This window comes from Scyliorhinus canicula, chromosome 12 (genome assembly GCF_902713615.1).
Source record: "Scyliorhinus canicula chromosome 12, sScyCan1.1, whole genome shotgun sequence".
NCBI classification, from domain to species: domain Eukaryota; kingdom Metazoa; phylum Chordata; class Chondrichthyes; order Carcharhiniformes; family Scyliorhinidae; genus Scyliorhinus; species Scyliorhinus canicula.
This window is the reverse complement of record NC_052157.1, coordinates 132571385-132591344: the sequence shown is the minus strand read 5'-3', so window position 1 is coordinate 132591344 and position 19960 is coordinate 132571385. Positions and strand designations below refer to the sequence as shown.

At 46.5% G+C, this 19960-nt stretch overlaps 2 protein-coding genes across 3 annotated transcripts in view; both read right to left on the bottom strand.

Moving 5' to 3' along the window:
* Positions 1-19960, bottom strand: part of si:ch1073-145m9.1 — a 110972-nt gene that overhangs the window by 50611 nt on the left and 40401 nt on the right. The gene's annotated exons all lie outside the window — the stretch shown is intronic.
* On the bottom strand, positions 14906-16161 carry LOC119974865 (peptidyl-prolyl cis-trans isomerase H). The gene has a single exon (XM_038814189.1). It carries the CDS (start codon positions 16113-16115, stop codon positions 15582-15584), a length of 534 nt encoding a protein of 177 aa, XP_038670117.1. The 5' UTR covers positions 16116-16161; the 3' UTR covers positions 14906-15581.

Here is a 19960-nt window from a genome sequence, read left to right as displayed (position 1 = left end):
GTGGCATCGATGCTCAAAATGCTGGTTGGGAAGGGGGGTTTCGCCAAGACCCCAGATGTTGCTCTGACAGTGCCCCAAGTCAGGAGAACCACCTGGAGCAATGTCAGTGAGGCGTCACAGATTCCAAGGCAAAGGACAGATTCTGAGGCAAGCAAAGAGCACGGGATCGTGCAAGTGGGAAGGACACACCATCCGTTTGTACCAGGATATTGGAGCGGACCGGACCACGGACTGGACAAAATTTAATGGGGGAAAAATCCCGCTGTTTAAAGGCAAGGGGCGGTTTGGCATGCTGTACCTGGCAAGAGAATCAGATGGGATGGATATAATTGAGCCACTGGCCATCGCTCTTTGAGCAGCAAAGAGGCAGACAGGCATCAGAGAGGAGGCAGGGAGTACAGAGTTCACTCGATGCAGATGGCCTGCTGCTCTACATCTCAAATCCTCCATAAGATAACGGAACTCTTGAGGGAGTTCGGAGCCTTCTCAGGATACATGCTAAATCTGAGCAAGAGCGAAATCTTCCCGGTGAATCCCTGGGTGGGGAGGAACCGAGCTGGTTATGCTGCCGTTCAAACTGGCCCAAAACAAGTTCAGGTACCTGGGGATACAGAGTGCTCACCACTAGGACCTGTCCAGCCTGGTGGAGGAAGTGAAGAGGGACCTATGGAGGTGGGACTCACTCCCGCTCTCCCTGTGGGAAGAGTGCAGATGGTAAAAATGAACATGCTACTCAGGTTCCTCTTCCTATTCGGATCACTCCCAATTACAGGGGCTGCTTTTGCACAGTGGGCTAAACACCTGGCTTGTAATGCAGAACAAGGCCAGCAGCGCGGGTTCAATTCCTGTACCAGCCTCCCCTGAACAGGCGCCGGAATGTGGCGACTAGCGGCTTTTCACAGTAACTTAATTTGAAGCCTACTCGTGACAATATGCGATTTTCATTTCATTTCATTTCTTCATCCCCAAATCCTTCTTCACCAGGGTGGATAAACTGATCATTGTCTTCACCTGGGTGGGAAAGAACCCTAGTATATGGAAAACTGCCCTACAAAGAAGGTGACGTATGGGGATCTTGGTGCTACCGAACCTCCTATTCTATCACCGTGCTGCGAATACAGAGAGGGTGTGGGGTTGGTTGAGAGAGCCGGCGGTGGAATGGGTGAAGATGGAGGAAGCCTCCTGTGGGGAACGTCCCTCCGGGCGCTGGCCACCACCTCACTCCCTGATGTGACCATCAATTCACTCGAGACACGAGAGGAAGTAAACTGTGCCTTTAATAGACTTACAGCTGAGCCTGCCTGCGACCAGAAGAACTGAGGGCAGACTCACAAGACTGCAGCACCTTATACTTCCGGTAGTGGGAGGGGCCATGGGCGGAGCCAAGGGTGGAGCCCTGTACAAGCTCCTCATCTCCCCCTGTGGGCAGAGCCGTGCAACGGCTCAGATAGAGCCCACAAGGACACAATGCTATACAGTGTGAATTAAGCAATATACATTCACCACACTCCCATTCCCCGAGCCAATTTTATACAATAGTTTCTTCCTTTTTACTGAATTTTGTTCACCATCTTTTGATTTGACTGCATTGACTCAGGTTCTTCATTTCATCTGCACAGTGGATTCTTTTGCGGGCAGCGTGGTAGCACGGTGGTTAGCACTATAGCTTCACAGCGCCAGGGTCCAGGTTCGATTCCCGGCTGTGTGAAGTCTGCACGTTCTCCCAGCGTCTGTGTGGGTTTCCTCCGGGTGCTCCGGTTTCCTCCCACAAGTCCCGAAAGACGTGATATTAGGCAATTTGGACATTTCTGAATTCTCCCTAAGTGTACCCGAACAGGCGCTGGAATATGGCGACTCGGGGCTTTTCACAGTAACTTCATTGCAGTGTTAATGTAAGTCTACTTGTGACACTAATAAAGATTATTAGATTATTATTGAACTCCAGCGAGCATAAGCCCAAACTGTTCAAGCTCTCCTCATACATCAACCCTTTCATCACCAGAATCAATCTGGTGAATCTCCTCTGAACTGCCTCCAATGCCACCACATCCTTCCTCAAATAAGGTGACCAAAACTGGACACAGTACTCCAGATGTGGTCTACCCAACACCCGAAACAATTGCAACAACATTTCTCTACTTTTATACTCCAGTCCTTTTCCAATAAACACAACCATTCCATTTGACTTCCTTATTAAATTTTGTACCTGCACACAGACTTTCTGCGATTCATGAACAATGACACCCAGATCCCGCTGCCCAGGTGCATTTTGAATCTGCTTTCCATTTTGATAATAATTTGCTTGACTATTTTCTCGTCCAAAATGGATAACCTCATATTTATCTACATTAAACTCCATCTGCCAAACATTGGCCCAATCTCCCAGCCTATCTGTAAAATCCATATCTGTATCTTCTCTTCATTGCCTGCTTTCCCCCTATTTTAGTATCATCTACAAATTTTGCTTTCCCACCTATTTTAGTATCATCTGCAAATTTTGCTTTGTTACACTCTGTCCCCGCTTCTATATCATTTATATAGATTGTAAACCGTTGGAGATGGAGGACTGAACCCTTCCAGTGAAGGACCCATTTATTCCCACCATCTGCTTTCTGTCAGTCAGCCAATCCTCAATCAAATCTAGTATTCTAGCCCCAATCCCCTGCGATCTCACCTTTTGGATCAATCTTTTATGCGACTCCTTGTCAAAAGCCTTCTGGAAATCTAGATATACCACATCCAAAGGTCCTCTTTATCCACCTTGCTGGTTACGTCCTCAAAGAACTCAAGCAACTTTTTCATTATGACTCACCCTTTATAAAACCATGCTGCCAGTGGTGGACTGAGCTTTGCCTTTTCAAATGTTCAGTCATCTCCTCCTTAATGATTGATCCCAGCAACTTCCCCACCACAGAGATCTAGCTCATTGGTCTATAGTTTCCTACTTTTTGCCTCTCACTCTTTTTGAATAGGGGAGTTACATTAGCATGATTCCAATCCACCGGGGCCTTTCTGGAATCCAGGGAATTTTGGAAATATCATAACCAATGCATCCACTATCTCTGCTGCCACCTCCTTTAATACCCTAGGATGCAGGCCATCAGGTCACGGAACCTCATGACCAACTGTATCCATAAACAACAAGCTTGCAGTTAATTTAAACATCTCATTACATGCAATGCTACACTGATGAATAAATCAGGTCAGCAGACGGCCAACTAGGCAGCCATTGTTAAATATTCGTCTTCCAGAAGCATGCCACTGACATTTTGCAAGCTCACGCAAACCAGCAAGTGCAAGAAATCTGCAGTGAAAGGTGACACCATCTTGCAAGCCTATAAGCTCTCTCAATTCCACACTGCCAACTTCACTGGGACTCACATAAGGCCCAAACCAGTCACAAAATTGGAGTCTTTGGATCAAAAGATTTTGATAATACTGCATTGCTTCAGGTTTCGTTTAAATAAAAAAAATTAGAAAAATAACATGTAAGCACACATCTTTACTCAGTAGGGTCAATTGAAGATGACATAATTGCACGACAAGCTATTAATGAGTCATCCACCAAATCTGAGGAGGCTTTAAAATCCTTTCACGTTTATTTCAACTTTAGATCAACAAAATATTGGAAAGATTTAAATTCAGTAAGAGAGTACAACTGCATGGGGAACCGATTGATTCCATCATAAATTATCTCTACAGGATGGCGCAGTGGTGTGAATATCGAGATTTAAAGTCTGAGCTCATCTGAGACAGATTGTGGTGGGTGTTGCAGACGATTCACTCTCTGACCTGCTACAAGCTAACGATGATCTTACCCTCGGCAAGACAAACCAGCTAATTACGAGGTCTGAGCTATGTGAGCAACACAGGCCAATCCTAAGGGGAGAGAATACAACATGGGGCAAAATCCAACCCTCAGTGCAGTTTATCGGATCACGAAGACGCAGGAACAATCCATGTCAGGGAATGCAATTTCTGAACCGCCCAGCAGAGTGACCTGGCCAGCGCTGCGGTGTGAAGCACCCTCACAGGAGAGATCAGCGTCCTGCAAGTACAGCCCAATGCTTCCACTGCAAAAGACAGGGATACTTTGACAAACTGTGCAAATCAAAATCCCAGAACCACACAGATAATCCAAAGGTAATCCACAAGGTCCGGACCGAAAACCCAGAAGACCCAAACTTCTTGAGTGAACTTCATTTTGGAACGCAAACATCCTGGTAAATGGTTATTGAACAGATTTAAATTAGATTCAGGTGCAAGAGTGACAATGTGCCAGTCAAGGAACCATGTCACAAAGACCTCTGGCTTCAAACAACAAACACTCCCCGGTCATCAGCATGATTCTGGAGCCACTATGTGCGGCAGGAAACAGGTCTTTGAGCTGTGTACATAATCCGTAACCAGCCTTTCTCTCTCCTGCGCAAGGATGTTTGTGTAACCCTAGATCTCCTCCAGGCGGCAGAGAAGATTTCAAGACTACCACTGCCATTAACCAGCCAGAACAGCACGGTTCGCGATTAAGATGACGGTGCTCCCGAGGTTTTTGTTTCTTTTCCAGTGCCTCCCCATATTGATCCCAAAGGCTTTTTTCAAAAGGGTGAATAAGTCTATTCTCGGGTTCGTGTGGGCGCGGAAGGCCCCGAGAGTAAGGAGGGTATTCTTGGAGCGAAGAAGGAAGGTAGGAGGTTTGGCGTTGCCCAACCTGTGTGGGTATTACTGGGCGGAGAATGTGACAATGATTCGCAGGTGGGTGACGGAGGGGGAGGATGACGCATGGAAGAGATTGGAGGTGGCGTCCTGTGTGGGTACGAGTCTGGAGGCTTTGGTGACGGCCCCACTTCCACCCCCCCCGGCAAAGTACTCCACGAGTCCGGTAGTGGTGGCGTCCCTCAAAATATGGGGGCAGTGGAGGCAGCATAGGGGGGAAGTGAAGGCCTCAGTCTGGGCCCCGATACGGGGCAATCACCGTTTTGCACCGGGGAGAATGGATGGTGGATTTGGGAGTTGGCACAGGGCAGGCAACAGACAGATTGGGGACCTCTTCCTTGATGGGAAGTTCGCGACTCTGGAGGAGCTGGAGGGGAAGTGGAACCTCCCCCCTGGGAACGCTTTCAGGTATATGCAGATCAGGGCATTTGTTAAGCGGCAGGTGGCAAGGTTTCCGTGGCTGCCGCCAAGCGGGGTGCAGGATAGGGTGCTCTCAGGGACGTGGGTCGGTGAGGGGAAGATCTCGGCAAGTTGTCAGTTGATGCAGGAGGAGGAGGAGGCCTCAGTAGAGGAGCTCAAAGCAAAGTGGGAGGAAGAGCTAGGGGAAGAGATTGAGGATGGAATGTGGTTGGACGCCCTGGAGAGGGTGAACTCGTCTTCTTCTTGCGCACGGCTCAGCTTAATTCAGCTGAAGGTGCTGCATAGGGCGCACATGACAGGGGCCATGATGAGCCGGTTCTTTGGAGGGGAAGACAGGTGCGGGAGGTGTTCGGGAGGCCCAGCAAACCACACCCATATGTTTTGGGCATGTCTGGCCTTGGAGGGATTTTGGAAGGGGGTGGCGGGTCGGGTCTAGGGTCGGGCCGGGCTGGGGGCTCGCGATTTTTGGGGTAGCTTCGGAGCCGGGAGTGCAGGAGGCGAGAGAGGCCGGCATTCTGGCCTTTGCGTCTCTAGTAGCCTGGCGCAGGATTCTGTTACAGTGGAGGGACACGCGGCCCCCGAGTTCGGTGGCCTGGATCAACGATATGGCTGGGTTCATCAAGCTGGAGAAGGTTAAGTTTGCCCTGAGGGGGTCGGTACAGGGGTTCTTTTGGCGGTGGCAGCCCTTCCTTGATTTCCTGGCAAAGGGGTAGAGGGTGGTCAGTCTCAGCAGCAACCTGGGGGGGGGGGGGGGGGGGGGGGGGGGGGGAGAATCTACGGGGGTCGGGGGGGGTGGGTTCGGGGCTGGTTAAGGGGGTTTGTTTTTGCGACGGTGGGCTTGTTATTTTCTTCTTTCTTGTATTGTTGTTTGTTATTATTTATTATTCTGTTTTGGGGGGGGGGAAAGAGTTATTTTCTTGTTTCGGTGTAGAACCACACCTTGTCTACTTTAACTGTGGGGAGAAAATTTGTTGTTGAAAAACTTGAATAAAAATTATTTTTAATAAAAAGAACAGCACGGTTCTGAGCATTTGAACACAAAAGAGTATTCTGATCGGACCTCACCTTTGATCTCTCTCCTCTCTTTGTGGAGCAGTTTGTCCATTATTGTTGCAGGTTCTGGAATTCCTCCAATGGTCAGGCCAACCTACTGCCCGCAAAATTACTGTTTAGACGGGCAGCATGGTCGGCGCAGGCTTGGAGGGCCGAAGGGCCTGTTCCTGTGCTGTATTTTTCTTTGTTCTTTCTTCACACTGCCAGTAGAAGCGGTACTGGAGAAATATCCACAGTCTGAGAAGCTTTGAGCACCAAAGAAGACAATGGCACAGCTGGTCAACACAACAACCACTGGGCACACACTATAACCTCCAAACCACCTACCACAACCATAAAGAATGCTGGAACCTGGTAACAGTCTCTCACTTGTGACACAAAAACTCAGAGCTGGGCATACCACTCAACCTTCTTGTCACCACAGGAACCTGTTTTCCCCAGCCTCAAGGGGTCTTTAAGATGGTCCACATGGAAAAAGAAGAAAAAGCAGCGTCAAGGAGACGAATATCATGTTCATCCACCCTACGAGAAATGATCGAGAATAGCAGCAACGATGGATCAACTCAACAGCCAAACTGACCAGGTGTGGGTTAACATTAAGCAATGGAAGAATACAAAATACCATACTCAAATGTCAGTCCAACCTTTGAGCCAACAACCAGGACCAGGACTAACAGAGCCAGCCACTGGCAAATGAGATGTGGAAGGGTCTATAAGGCCTTCAGACCATCTGAACATCTAACTTCAAGGACTTGAAGAGGGGACATAGGGTAGTGAGAATGTTGTGAATGATAATATTGTAATAGCCATAATGTAGAAGTAGCATTGAGGTTGTAACAATAGCGTAAATTCATATAACAATGCAAGACTTGAAGTAAACTAATGTATCTCCATGGGAGGAAGGTTCAATACATGGGTCTGGTATATACCGGGTTAATGTGAGACTGAGTGCCACACAAACAGCGATGAAAGAAGGCACATCACACAGACCTAGAGTGAGTGTGTTGTTGAGCAGAGACATGTTAAGATCTAGACAGGGAGATATCTCCTTGCCTGTACTTTTTATTCTATATAGGTGTGTAGCTACAAGTAAAAGCTTACTGCTATTATACAGAAGATTGTTAAGATATCCTTAACCAACACATTCTTTAACCAAGAGCATTATAACAGACACTACTACTTCATTATCTGCAAAGTTGAGAATAGACCTAGGCACTGTACAGTCATCATTGAATATCCCCATTTCTGACCTTATGATGGAAGGAAGTCAATTGAAGATGATTGCCTGAGGAGCTCCAAATAAAAAAAATTACAACAAGGTTTTTGTGAGGGTTGGGGGGAGTTGTGGTAATGGTGAATCCTTACACCATCGGGAACTTGTAAGAGAGAAGAAATAGTGGAATGAAGGGAATGTGGGATGTATGAAGGAGGATTAGATATGAGGATATCATTAATTTTGATGGTTTCAGCTTTACCGTTCCTTCTAAGCTGAGATATGGATGTGCTTGCAGTAGTGCTAGGATTATGAGGGTGTAGTGATTCATATGAATGCTAGGTATTTGTTCTGATTGATATGCATTGTTGCTACGTTAGTAACAGAGGTATTGTGAATTAAGCGGTGGATTAGGCTAATGGCACATTTGGCATTTGAAGGCACATTCATTGACCATGACCACTCATAGTCCTGGAAGATGTGCTGTTAGGTGAATTGGACATTCTGAATTCTCCCTCAGTGTACCCGAACAGGCACTGGAGTGTGGCGAGTAGGGTCTTTTCACAGTAACTTTATTGCAGTGTTAATGTAAGCCCATTTGTGACCATAATAAAGATTATTATCAAGTGGGGTCATTGGTCTTCTTGCAGTGTAACATCCATGTCCCTCGTGGCTTGACTCCTGGCATCAATCTTTATAAGTAACAGTTCCTACATCCTTTTGACAGTTGTTCTGCAGGGCTCCCAGCCCTCCTGCGGGTATTGGAATTTCTTTCTTATTTCTAGCTGCTCCACCAAGACCTCGGGTGTAGTGTCCAAAGACCTTGGAACCCACTCTTCACCATGTTGTGCCATTCGTTACTATTTCCCAGGTCAAAATCACTTGCTGCATGACTCCCAGCATTGATCCAGTTATAATGCACCTTCTCTATGAGAGGTATATGCGAGCTTTATGTGCTACCAGGAGATTCTGGTTTTGGCCCCTTGGCTGACATGTGCAGCCAATGAATGGGTGGTTAAAAATAGCTGCACATAGACCCTATTATAATGAGCAGGCAGTACAAAGTGCATGTGCTTTCTACTTCTCAATCAACGGCTGTGGGTCAATTGTGCATCACAATCTCCATGCACCTTTTCGGGATCTATCCAAATTTATTCCCCATCACCTTCTGTCAAGCCCAAGGCAGAATAATGACACAAGAATTGTGGTCAGGTGAGAGGAGTCCTGGTTTGAATTTTTGGGTTACATTTGCCAATGATAATCTTATGTTATGTTACTGGAAAGAATGCTAGAAGTCGTCCAGTAGTTGAAGGAAGGTTTATTGTGCTACACAACTTAAATGATTGCGTGAGCTCTTACCTACAGAACTGCACTTGTAAAGGTTACACTTCTCTATGCTCTGCAACTAGGCCTGACCACACCAGCAGCCCTAAGCTCACTTCCGTCCCTGTTCTCCTCACCGTCTGTTCAGCCAAAGTGAGGGGGAGGGCCTTCGGCATCACTCCCATACGTCCCCGTGCTGCCCCCCGGTGGCACCTCCATTTTCCATCAGCCCCTTCTGTACACACTCAAGCGAGGACCACCACAATAATCTTTACAGATAACACCATGTCATCAAAAAGGGAGGGAAATACTCTGTTTTAAATTCATTTAAACTTACATAGAACATAAAATTTAGAGTGCAGAAGGAGGCCATTCGGCCCATCGAGTCTGCACCGGCCCGTGGGAAGAGAACCCTACCTAAGCCCACACCTCCACCCTATCTCTGTAACCCAGTAACCCCACCTAACCATTTTTTGGACACTGAGGGCAATTTAGCATGGCCAATCCACCTAACCTGCACATCTTTGGACTGTGGGAGGAAACCGGAGCACCCGTTGGAAACCCACGCAGACACGGGAAGAACATGCAGACTCTGCACAGACAGTGACCCAAGTCAGGAATCGAACCTGGGACCCTGGCGCTGTGAAGCAACCGTAGATCTCGCAAGGCGTAACTGTGGTACAGTGCTGCCTGGTTCAACTTCAATTCTAAATTTCTAGCTGTCCAAAGCTATACAGATGATAACCTTATTACAAGATACTATTGTCCGATAGTATATTCATCTCAATATATTTTTGTCCTTCAATTAAAAATGTCTATTTGATACAATAATTTAACTTTGATGTACACCCATCATGATTAGCAAGTTATAACATTGAGCAATAGTTTCGAAATGCTAGTTTATGCACCTACAAGATGAAAATGGAGCAACAATTTAGTCCTGGAAATGGCCAGAGTTTATGTCCACTCATTAAAAGAATTTCATGTGTGTGCTGTTTACACTGTTCATCTGATGATGCTGGAACATTACATTAGCTGACACCAGCACAAGGATAATCCATTAATATTTTTCACCGTTGAATAAGCAAATTGGCTTCAAAATTCCAACGGTGTCATTGTGCTAGTGAGGTGGACTGGATTTCTGGCTGGTGTGATGTCCTAATCCTGACCCCCATCTTAATATAGGAGAGAGAGCAAAAACTATCCAGCAAACACAGCCTGCATTGCCTCAGATACGCTGGGGCAAGGGAATCAGGAAAACACTGCAGAGTTAGGGCCCATTATGGGCGGGATCCATATCTCAATGTCTCGTGAGATCTCTGTAGATCTCGCAAGGCATAATGACCACCGGGAATCCCAGAAGAGGTTCCTCGCAGAAGGATCTACTGGCCGCATCCCATCCAGATACCGGCGTGACGTGGTTGCTAAATCGCGCTCTTGGAGTTTTTTCTGGAAACGGCAGCAAGACCATCTCTTCGGAGATCCTGGGGGCATCCAGATCTCAAAGTTAAGTTGAAGGTCTCCACATCCGCCCACCCACAGACATCACAGCTACCCACTGACATGGGTAATACCGTCAACCACACAGTGACAGCCTATCCCTCATGACTAAATGTCTGTAGCAACCCCCCAACACCAGGCAGGCATGAGGGAGACCCGGCCCCACCCCCAACCCACATTAATCCACATCACACCCTGCCCCCCCCCCCCCCCCCAGGTCGCTGAGTGTTTCATCTTTAAGGCTACCCCTTTCAGCAACCCCAACACATGCCCACCAGGCCCCCCTTCATATCCCCCTTCACACCCTCATACCACCCCTTCACCCCCACTTCATACACCCCTTCAGGCACCAGCTTTATGCAACCCTTTCATGCCCACCTTCACCAACCCCTTTTATATCCATGGGTCCATCAGGCCTCTGGCAGTGCCCCTTGGCACCACAGCAGTGCTCCATGGAACACTAGCGCTGCTAATTTGGCACTCCTGCAGTGCCAACTTAGCAGTACCATGGTGCCACCTTGGCACTGCTTAGGTGCCGTCTTCTCCCCAATAATTCCAATGTTTTCTGAGCCCCTGGAATGACCATCACGTCTGGTCTCCGATGATGGAGACCAGACCAATTGACACCAGCCTCACTCTGCGCCAGTGGGGCAGGTGAATCTTGGGTGCTGGGAGACTCCAGCCTTGACCAGGCTGCATATATATTTTTTGAGATGTTTTTATTTGACAAATTTTCAACAGACAAAGAAAAAACAAGAACAACCCCAAAAATATATAAAAAGGAACAATCCCACCCAAACCCAAAATATCCCTCCACCGCGCACCTCCCCCCCCCCCCCCCCCCCCCCCCCCCCCCCCCCCCCCCACACCCCTCCTCTCAACAGCCAAAGGTAACCAACTACCGAAAGTGTATAATGAACAAATCCCAACAATTGTAGAACCACTCCCCACCCAGCTCAAACTTCACCTTCTCCAAGGATAAAAACCCCAGCAGGTCCCCGCGCCAGGCAGAGACACAGGTTGGAGAGGCTGACCTTCACCCCAACAGGACCCACCTACAATCAGCAAGGCAAAGATTAAAACATCCGCCCCCTGCCTGCAACTCAGGCTGTTGTGTTAATCACCTTGGGGTAACACTGACTGCAACTGGATGCAGTTGTACTTGAAAGTAGACTCCAAACTTTGATGTTAGTTCAATACGCTTTATTGAACTTGTTAAACAGTGCACACAGTTCGCTGTGGGTTTGACACTCTACTAATCTAAGCGTGCTTGCTATAACTAACCAGGCCAGACTAGCTCTGAGCCATGTGTAGAAGATGCTAACTGATATATACTGACTGTCACTACAGTTGCCACCAGTGGAAAGAGGCAGAGTGTTGATCAGCAGGAGAGACATAGGGCACCCCTGCCCCGTACCCCGGTGCAGTGCAAAGTACCCCGCGTTCATGCTGTTGGTGTGAACATTCGCCATCGGTTCCTTATACAACATCCGCACCCACGCCACAAACCTCAGTTCCAAATCGCTCCAATACCGCCATCAAGTAACCCCACTTTACCCGACCAAATGCCTTCTCTGTTTCCAGTGTCACCACCACCTCTGCTCTTTTCCCTCTGCCGGAGACAAGATCACATTCAGCAACCTCCTCACGTTCGCCTTCCCTTCACAAACCCCGTCTGATCCTCCCCAATCATCTTCGGAAGATATCCCCCCAACCTTGACGCCAGCACCTTTGTCAATATTTTGGCATCTACATTCAGTAGGGATATGGGCCTATACAACCTACACTCTACTGGATCCTTATCCTTCGTTAGCAGCAACAAAATCGATGCTTGCCCGGGTCCAGGTCCCCCGCGTACCTCCCATCTACTTCCAGAATATCCTCTTTCAGTTTTTGGCGCTCCTTTCTCCTTGTCCACCTTGGCTTTGAATGAGATCACCTCCCCCCTCCCCACTGCCTTCAGAGCCTCCCACACCACTGACTGCGAACTAATTCAATTAAACCCCACATATTCTTCGATTACCATCCCGATCCAGTCCACTAATAATCCCACGTCCATTCTTCACCCTGGCCTCTAGGCCATTCCCTTTTCCAAAGCCACATCCAACCAGTGTGGAGCAGGGTCTGAAATCATGACTGCTGAGAACTCCGATGTACTAATCCTTGCCAATAGCACTTTCCCACCATGAAATGTCGATCCTCGATACACTTTCAGGAAGATAAAAGTTAATACTCCCGTTCCCTCGGGTGTAAGAACCTCAATGGGTCTATTCCTTCATCTCCCTCGTGAACCCCCCAGCGCCTTACCCCCACCCTCCCTACCGAGCGCAGCTGAGACTTGCTCACATTCGGCTCCTGCACCATATTCCAACCCCCACCCCCCTCCCCCCCTTATCAATACATGGATATCCAAATCCGGGATGGCACCCAGAGCACCCTCTTCACAAACCCCGCATCATCCCAGTTGGGGCCCCCCATTACTATCACATAGCTGCCCCCCCCCCCCCCCCCCCCCCCCCCGGTCCGCCACCACCTTTTCCATCTGAAACCTCACCCTCTTGTCCACCAATACTGTAACCCCCCTGAACCCTGTGTGGAAAACCTGACTCACCCAATCCTTCCTAAGCCTCATCTGATCCTTCACCCTCAGATGGGTCTCCTGCAACATCACCACATCGACCTTCAAGCTCTTTAAATGTGTAAAAACCCTCAATCTGTTCACTGGCCCCCTACCCCCTCCCATTCCACGTCACTATTCTGACTGGATCCCCTCCATCCCTCCAATCCGCCATCACCATAACCCCGGGACCTGCCCTTCAGGCCTGACCCACCCAATTCCTTTGTTACCGTCAAACCCCTCGCCCCTCCCTCCCAGAATCTCCCCATCCACTTCCTCTTGCAAACACCTCTCCCAATATTGATCCCATCCCCCCACCTTTCACACCTCCCAAGCCCATCGAAACGTGTTCCACAAGGTTCCAATGACTGCGGCCCCTCCCCATCACACTCCCGTTCACTAGCCAACCTTCGCTTACTAGTGCAGAGGACCCTGCCCAGGCCCCCCTCCTCCCAATCCCCTCCCCCATGACCTGGTCCCTAAAACAAAGACAAATAAACAAAACCAGTGCAAAAACCGCGCCGCTGAAAACTGCCGTAACCTCGAAGCCCAATATAATTGTAACCAACCGTAGACTATAACAGAGGTAAACTACCATCCCCCATTCAACCAACTAATAAAAAAACCTTCTCCTTGACGTGAAATTTATGGAAGCAAATTATAACTACCCTCAGTGGTTCAGTGACTGATGAGCCCTGCCCATACCAGGAGCGTTCTCCCGCCTCCCCCCACAACTCTGCCAACATCTTCACAAAGTACTCAGTTGACCTTGAGCCCTCCATCCCCTCAGGCAGGCCCACAATTTGCAAATTCTGCTGCCTCGACCTGTTCTCCAGGTCCTCCACCTTGGCTCTGAGCTCTTTGTCAGCCTCCGCCACCCTCCGCAGCTCCTCGCCCATCGAGGTGAACTGGTCACTGTGCTGCGCAGAGCTTCCTCCACCCCCTTCAACTTCTCGCCTTGCTCCTGTACCTCAGCCGATGTCTTCAACACCGCCGCCTTCACCGGGGCAATTGCTTCCTTTCGGCTGATCCATTCACCCAACAGCAAACCTTCGCTCGCCCCCTTCTTCCCAGCGGCTTTCTTCTGTGTCTTAGACATCCCAATGGCCTCCTTCTGCACTGTAAATTCTATGAAATTTACTCCTTCCTTATGCCTTCCTGCACCAGCTTATTCAAAAACTGTCCCTGAAACCGGGCATTAAAATCCAAAAACCAGAGTCTCGAGCAGAAGCCGCCCAATGTACGACTTCCACCTACATACCGAAGTCCCCCAGGCTGTGCATATTTTGATTAGTTTTAAGATTCATTTAAACATGTTGGTCAGGTTCATGCCCAGCGAGGACACAATCCAGATCGCGTCAGGTGCCTCTGGTTGGGAGAATCATAATCGGTTCGGAGCTCGGCTCGAACCCCGTTTTACGGGCTCTCCCGCTATTCACCGGGAATAGCGGGATCGGTGCCAGGTGCAACAAGGCCATAGAATTGTTCGCAGAGAAACAGACAAACAAACAGAGACAAAAACATTACCACTGCCCAAATTCAATAGTGGAGGTAATGATTACAAAACTACTGGATTGTCATTAAAATTGAAATCCGATTCACTAATGTTCTTTATAGGAGGGCACCTATCTATCATCCTTACTCGGTCTGGACTACATGTGATTGCACAACCACAGCAATATGGGTTAATTCTTTGCTACTGTCTAAAATAGCCCAGCAAGCCAGTTGCATCAAACCACGGCAGATAACTATGAAATCCAGCCCCATTGTATCACAGTGAAAATACCTACTGAAAAAATATTTAGAAATAATTCAGCTAATTCTGCACATTGATTTTGTTGACTCTTGTAACTGAGTGAATGTGCCCTTTCTAATGGTGAGCAGATTAATAATCAGGATAAAAGCAATTTATGACTCCTGTAGCACCTTCCCACAAGCTTTAATCAGCTTTAATGTATACTTAGGAAGTTGATAAGGAGCAAACATGAAGAACTTTGGATCTGAACCCTTAATTTTTATTTATTTTTTTTTTATTTTATTTATTTATTTTTTTTAATATTCAAAAGTTTTATTTCAAATTTATCAATATTTATTATCCATTGGGGTTCAATAAAAAATGTTGCGGTCTGAAAAACAAATATAAACTACATGTCCAACTTAAGAAGTACAAACCTTCAGAGCTGAGTAATGCACACAATGTTATGCTTTGCCTTAACTGGAAGTAAGCAGGCTGACAGAGAATACATACTCCTTTTCAAAAAATAAAACTCAATCATTTGAAGTCTTGGTTATTAAAAAAGACCATTAAATAAACCAAGATTATACTTCCAATCAGAAAGGCCATTTTCTGGACCGTCCTTTTGTGATCAGCTGGGAAGGTTTTCCAGAATTTACACTGGGTCACTTGACATCCAGCTGTTCACCGGGGCTATTTTTTAAATCTCAAGGTGAGGTTTAAAAAAAATCTGTGCCAAAATGATCTTCTTTTAGAAAGGGGAGAACTGTTTTTGGACTAGCCCATGCATAGCAGATCAATTTCACACGGAGCAGGTGAGAATCTCAGATGAAAAACTTTGAAGTCAAAACCCCAGATCAACGTAGGTGTGATTCGCCAAAACAACAAAGGACCATTTAGTTTCCGTGGATATCATAAATAACATGCAGGCCAAAATGCAGATCTCTTTACACTTCTTAACAAATAATCTTGAGGTGAAGAACCAGACTTTTGTTCATCAATCTACTCTACATTTCTCCACATTGTGCAATCACCACCGGAAGTTTAGGCTTGTTGCTGGGTCCGGCAGGAACATTCTCAATTTTCCTCATTACAAGCAATCCATCAATGATTTTACCGAAAACAACGTGTTTCCCATCGAGCCAATCACATTTCGAGCATGTAATAAAGAATTGACAACCATTTGTATTTGGGCCACTGTTTGCCATGGATAAAAGACCTGGGGAATTGTGCTTTTGTTTGAAGTTTTCATCTGCAAATGGTCCTCTATAAATGCTACAAACGCCAGTTCCATCTCCATTTACAAAGTCTCCCCCTTGTATCATAAAGTCCTTGATTACCCTGTGGAATGTACTTCCTTTATAACCTATAGGGACACCATCCTTCCTGAATTCTCCAGTACAGAACTGCCTGATGTTCTCTGCTACCCTGGGCACTACGTCAGCGAACAGTTCAATCTTCAGCCGTCCCACTTCCTGGCCGCCGATGGTGATGTCGAAGAAAACGACGGGATTGTTGGGATTTTGCGGCACACCCGCCATTGCTCAGAGACTGACCCCTGACCCCGGGGGTGGGGCTGAACCTTAACCCCGTAGCCCCGCCCTCGGGGTCGATCTGAACCCTTAATAACATTACAAGGATTTAATTGTTAAACTTTGATGACAGTAAATTTCTGATCCTTCATTAGCAGCTAAACTATGCAACAAGTTAGTTTCACATTCACTCGGTAACTAAGCTTTGTGATCATCTTCGACTTTGTCACCTAAATATAAATTTTGCTTCAGCGCTCAGAAAAAGAAGTAATCAAGCTGAAAACAAATCAGTTACTGGAAATGTTCGTAGTTCCCATTATAATGAAAATGCAAAACAAATCTGTTGTCCTCGATTGTTTCATAGCTTTACACAAATGGCATGTTGTGCTGATCGGGCATTTGTCATCCCGCAGTTCAAACTTTTGAAAATAAGATTTTTTTTTATCTTAGACATATTAATTTTAAATAAAATGAGGCAATACGTATTAATATTGTCATAAAGCTGAATTGTTTCCTGAAAGTAATTGGGCGATTGGGCAGAGTTACATCACTAAATAATAAAGATTTATCCAATTTGTTGTGTTGCCGAAACAAGTTATTTTTCTGATTGTTCTATTGGATTTTCAAAAATGAGAGTAGATTTAATAAAAGCTATCACTTAGGTTTTACTTCAACAATAATAAAATTCTGTTCATTTATTTTGTGTATTGAATATTCTGATAAGCTTTAATTGAACTTATTTAAATGTGGTGTTGATTTGATAAGGGCATTATAGTTTGCCTGGACATTGATGAAGAAAGTACAAGGTCACGGCTGTGGCTTTATAAATCTTTCTAATTTCCATAAAGATAACTTCAATTTTGTGCAAATTCCTTATATTTTTGTTGTTTTCTTTGTCTTATTTTCTCTTACTGGCCAAATGAGGAACCGTAATTAGGGCACGTTAAGGCAGTGGAGGCCACCAAGACCTGCGAGTGACACTCTTCTGGGAGTTCAGGATAGAGGGAGCGCGAGGCTTGGGGCCCTCCCTCACCTTTGGGCAGCAGAGACCACCTGACCTGTGAGGGGCACTCTTCTGGGAGTGCAGGATAAAGGGAGCGCGAGGCTCGGGGCCCTCCCTGACCTTTGGGCAGCAGAGACCATCTGATCTGTGAGGGGCACTCTTCTGGGAGTGCAGGATAAAGGGAGCGCGAGGCTCGGGGCCCTCCCTCACCTTTGGCAGCAGAGACCACCTGATCTGCGGCCACTGTTCAGACAGTGCGTTGAGTTTGAAAAATCCAACATGATGTTACAGGAAAGTGTTAAGCTGATTGGTTGATTAGTAACTGATATTATGGACTGTCTTTAAATAGCTGGAACTTAAATAATTACATAAGATAACAGTCAGGGAATAAAGCTAGAAGGATAGAGGAGTAAAGAAAAAGTGAATCTAAGAGCAGATCCCAGGTGGTTAAAAGACTGAAGGAAGGGATGAGTGCAAGTTTACATCTCCTAATGAGTCTCCGAATGACTACAGAGAGTCGTGAACACAGCCCAGTCCTTAACGTGAACCTGCCTCCTATCCATTGACTCTGTCTACACCTCCCGCTGCCTTAGGGAAGCGGGCAGCATAATCAAAGACGCCTCCCATCCAGCTTATTCTCTTTTCCAACCTCTTCCATTAGGCATGAGATAGAAAAGTCTGAGAACACACACTAACAGATTCAAAAACAGCTTCTTCCCTGTTGTTAGCAGAATGACCCTCTTATGGACTGAAATGATCTCTTCGCACATCTTCTCTACTGAGTAGTACTACACTCTTGTATGCTTCACCCGATGCCTCTGTCTATGTATTTACATTGGGTATTTAAGTATATCCTACGTTTTTTCATGTATGGAACGATCTGTCTGGACTGTATGCAGAACAATACTTTTCACAGTGGCTCGGTACACGTGACAGTAAATCAAATCTCTCAATCAATGAAAGCTCAACAGCTGTTTGGGTGAGTAGTTTGGTAGATACTACTACTATTGGTTATAATTGTTAAGATATCACTCTGTGACTCATTGTTTGTAAGAAAAATATTCTATAACAAAGCGGGAAGAAGAAGGGCCCTAGTTGATATTGTTTGATATGAAAATAATTAATTTAACTTAAAGGGGTAAGACATGGCAGGAGAGCTCCAAACCATGGTCTGCTCTTATTGCTCCATGTGGAAGACAAGGAATGTTTCCAGTTCCCAGTTCCTAGTGGGTGGCACAGTAGCACAGGAGTTGCTTGTTAGTGCCAGGGTCCCAGGTTCAATTCCCGCCTGGGTAACTGTCTGTTCGGAGTCTGCTCGTTCTCCTTGTTTCCTGGGTTTCCTCCCACAGTCTAAAGATTTGCAGGTTAGGTGGAGTGACCATTCTAAATTGCCCTTAGTGTCCAAAAAGGTTCGGTGGGGTTATGATGGAGGTGTGGGCTTGGGTGGGGCGCTCTTTCCAAGGGAACGTGCAGACTGGATGGACTGAATGGTCCCCTTCTGCACCATAGATTCTATGATTCTATGACCAGCATGTGTGTAGGAAGTGTCTCCAGCTGCAGCTCCTGGAAGTCCGTGTGGCATCTGGGAAAATTCTGGAGCATCCACGAGGTGGAAATTATCGTGGATAGCACGAATAGAGAGGACCATGGACGTGGAGGTTGACCCGGACTCATTGGTGTCGATATTTAGGATATCGGAGAAGCCAGAGCTGATGGAGGGGAGGGAGGCCGAAGTTGTGGTCTTTGACTCTCTGATTGCCCGGCGAAGAATTCTGCTGGAGTGGCGGTCAGCAACGCCAACGGGGATGTAGGCTTCGCTGGGGGACTTATATGACTATTATAACCTGCCTGCTTACCACTGGCTGGGGACTAATGGCAATCCCACAATCCTCAGGGAGTATGAGCTTCCCCAATGAGGGGGCGGAGAAATCATTAGCGGAGTCCCTGCATAAATAGAGCTGACCAGTATGGAACCAGCTAGAGAGGAGTGAGCAGCAAGAGAGTACTGCTGCTGTATATATATGTAATTGTAAATAAATGTTATTTCTTTCTATTCTACAAAAATGACTTTCCTCAGTTGGAAAAGATAAAGTACAAATTTAAAAAATGTTTTTTTTTTTTTTAAAAGAGTGCCCAATTATTCTTTTCCCCAATTGACAGGGAAATTTAGCACGGCCAATCCACCTATCCTGCACATCTTTGGGTTGTGGGTGTGGTATTGTGTGAAGCAAATAATGGCATGATGGGAAAACTAGTCAAGTTTCTTGGTACAATTAAATTTAAACTGACTTCGCATAACCTAAGGCACAAATACAAGCAGGCCAAGGTCAAGTTGACCTGAGAACTGGCTGACTCTGAAACTCTAGGATAAGGCGTGTTCGTCATGAGACTAGAGCAGTCTCAATACATACCAAGCTAAAAAACTCTCTTCCTGTACGTAAACAAATTTGTCCATTTCTTAAAACAAAGACAAGATAATGATATGAGACCCCAATCCCCTAAAGGTCAGCAAGGTGACGCCATTGTAATGATTATTACTTATGTTTTACTTTCGATCAAATTCCTGACCAAGCTGTATTCATGTTATCTTGATCCTATAATGTATATAAATCGTCTTATTCTTCTGTGATATTGCAGACTTGGGACGGACCCAGCAGTTTGTACTTGACTGCCTTCCGACTTCAAGTCTCAGCCACACTGCTAGCAGTCAGTTCTAATTCGTAAATAAAGCTTAGTTTTGCTTACCTAATGAATCATGTTTGCATCTTTCTATCACAGTCTAGAAGCGGGGAAAATATTGACTACGACATGGTGGTGAGAACCATGCAGTGACAGGGAGAATGTGAAAACT

What these genes read in the sequence shown, in the direction of transcription:
- LOC119974865 (XM_038814189.1), bottom strand. Translation starts at nt 16,115, where the DNA reads ATGGCGGGTGTGCCGCAAAATCCCAACAATCCCGTCGTTTTCTTCGAC.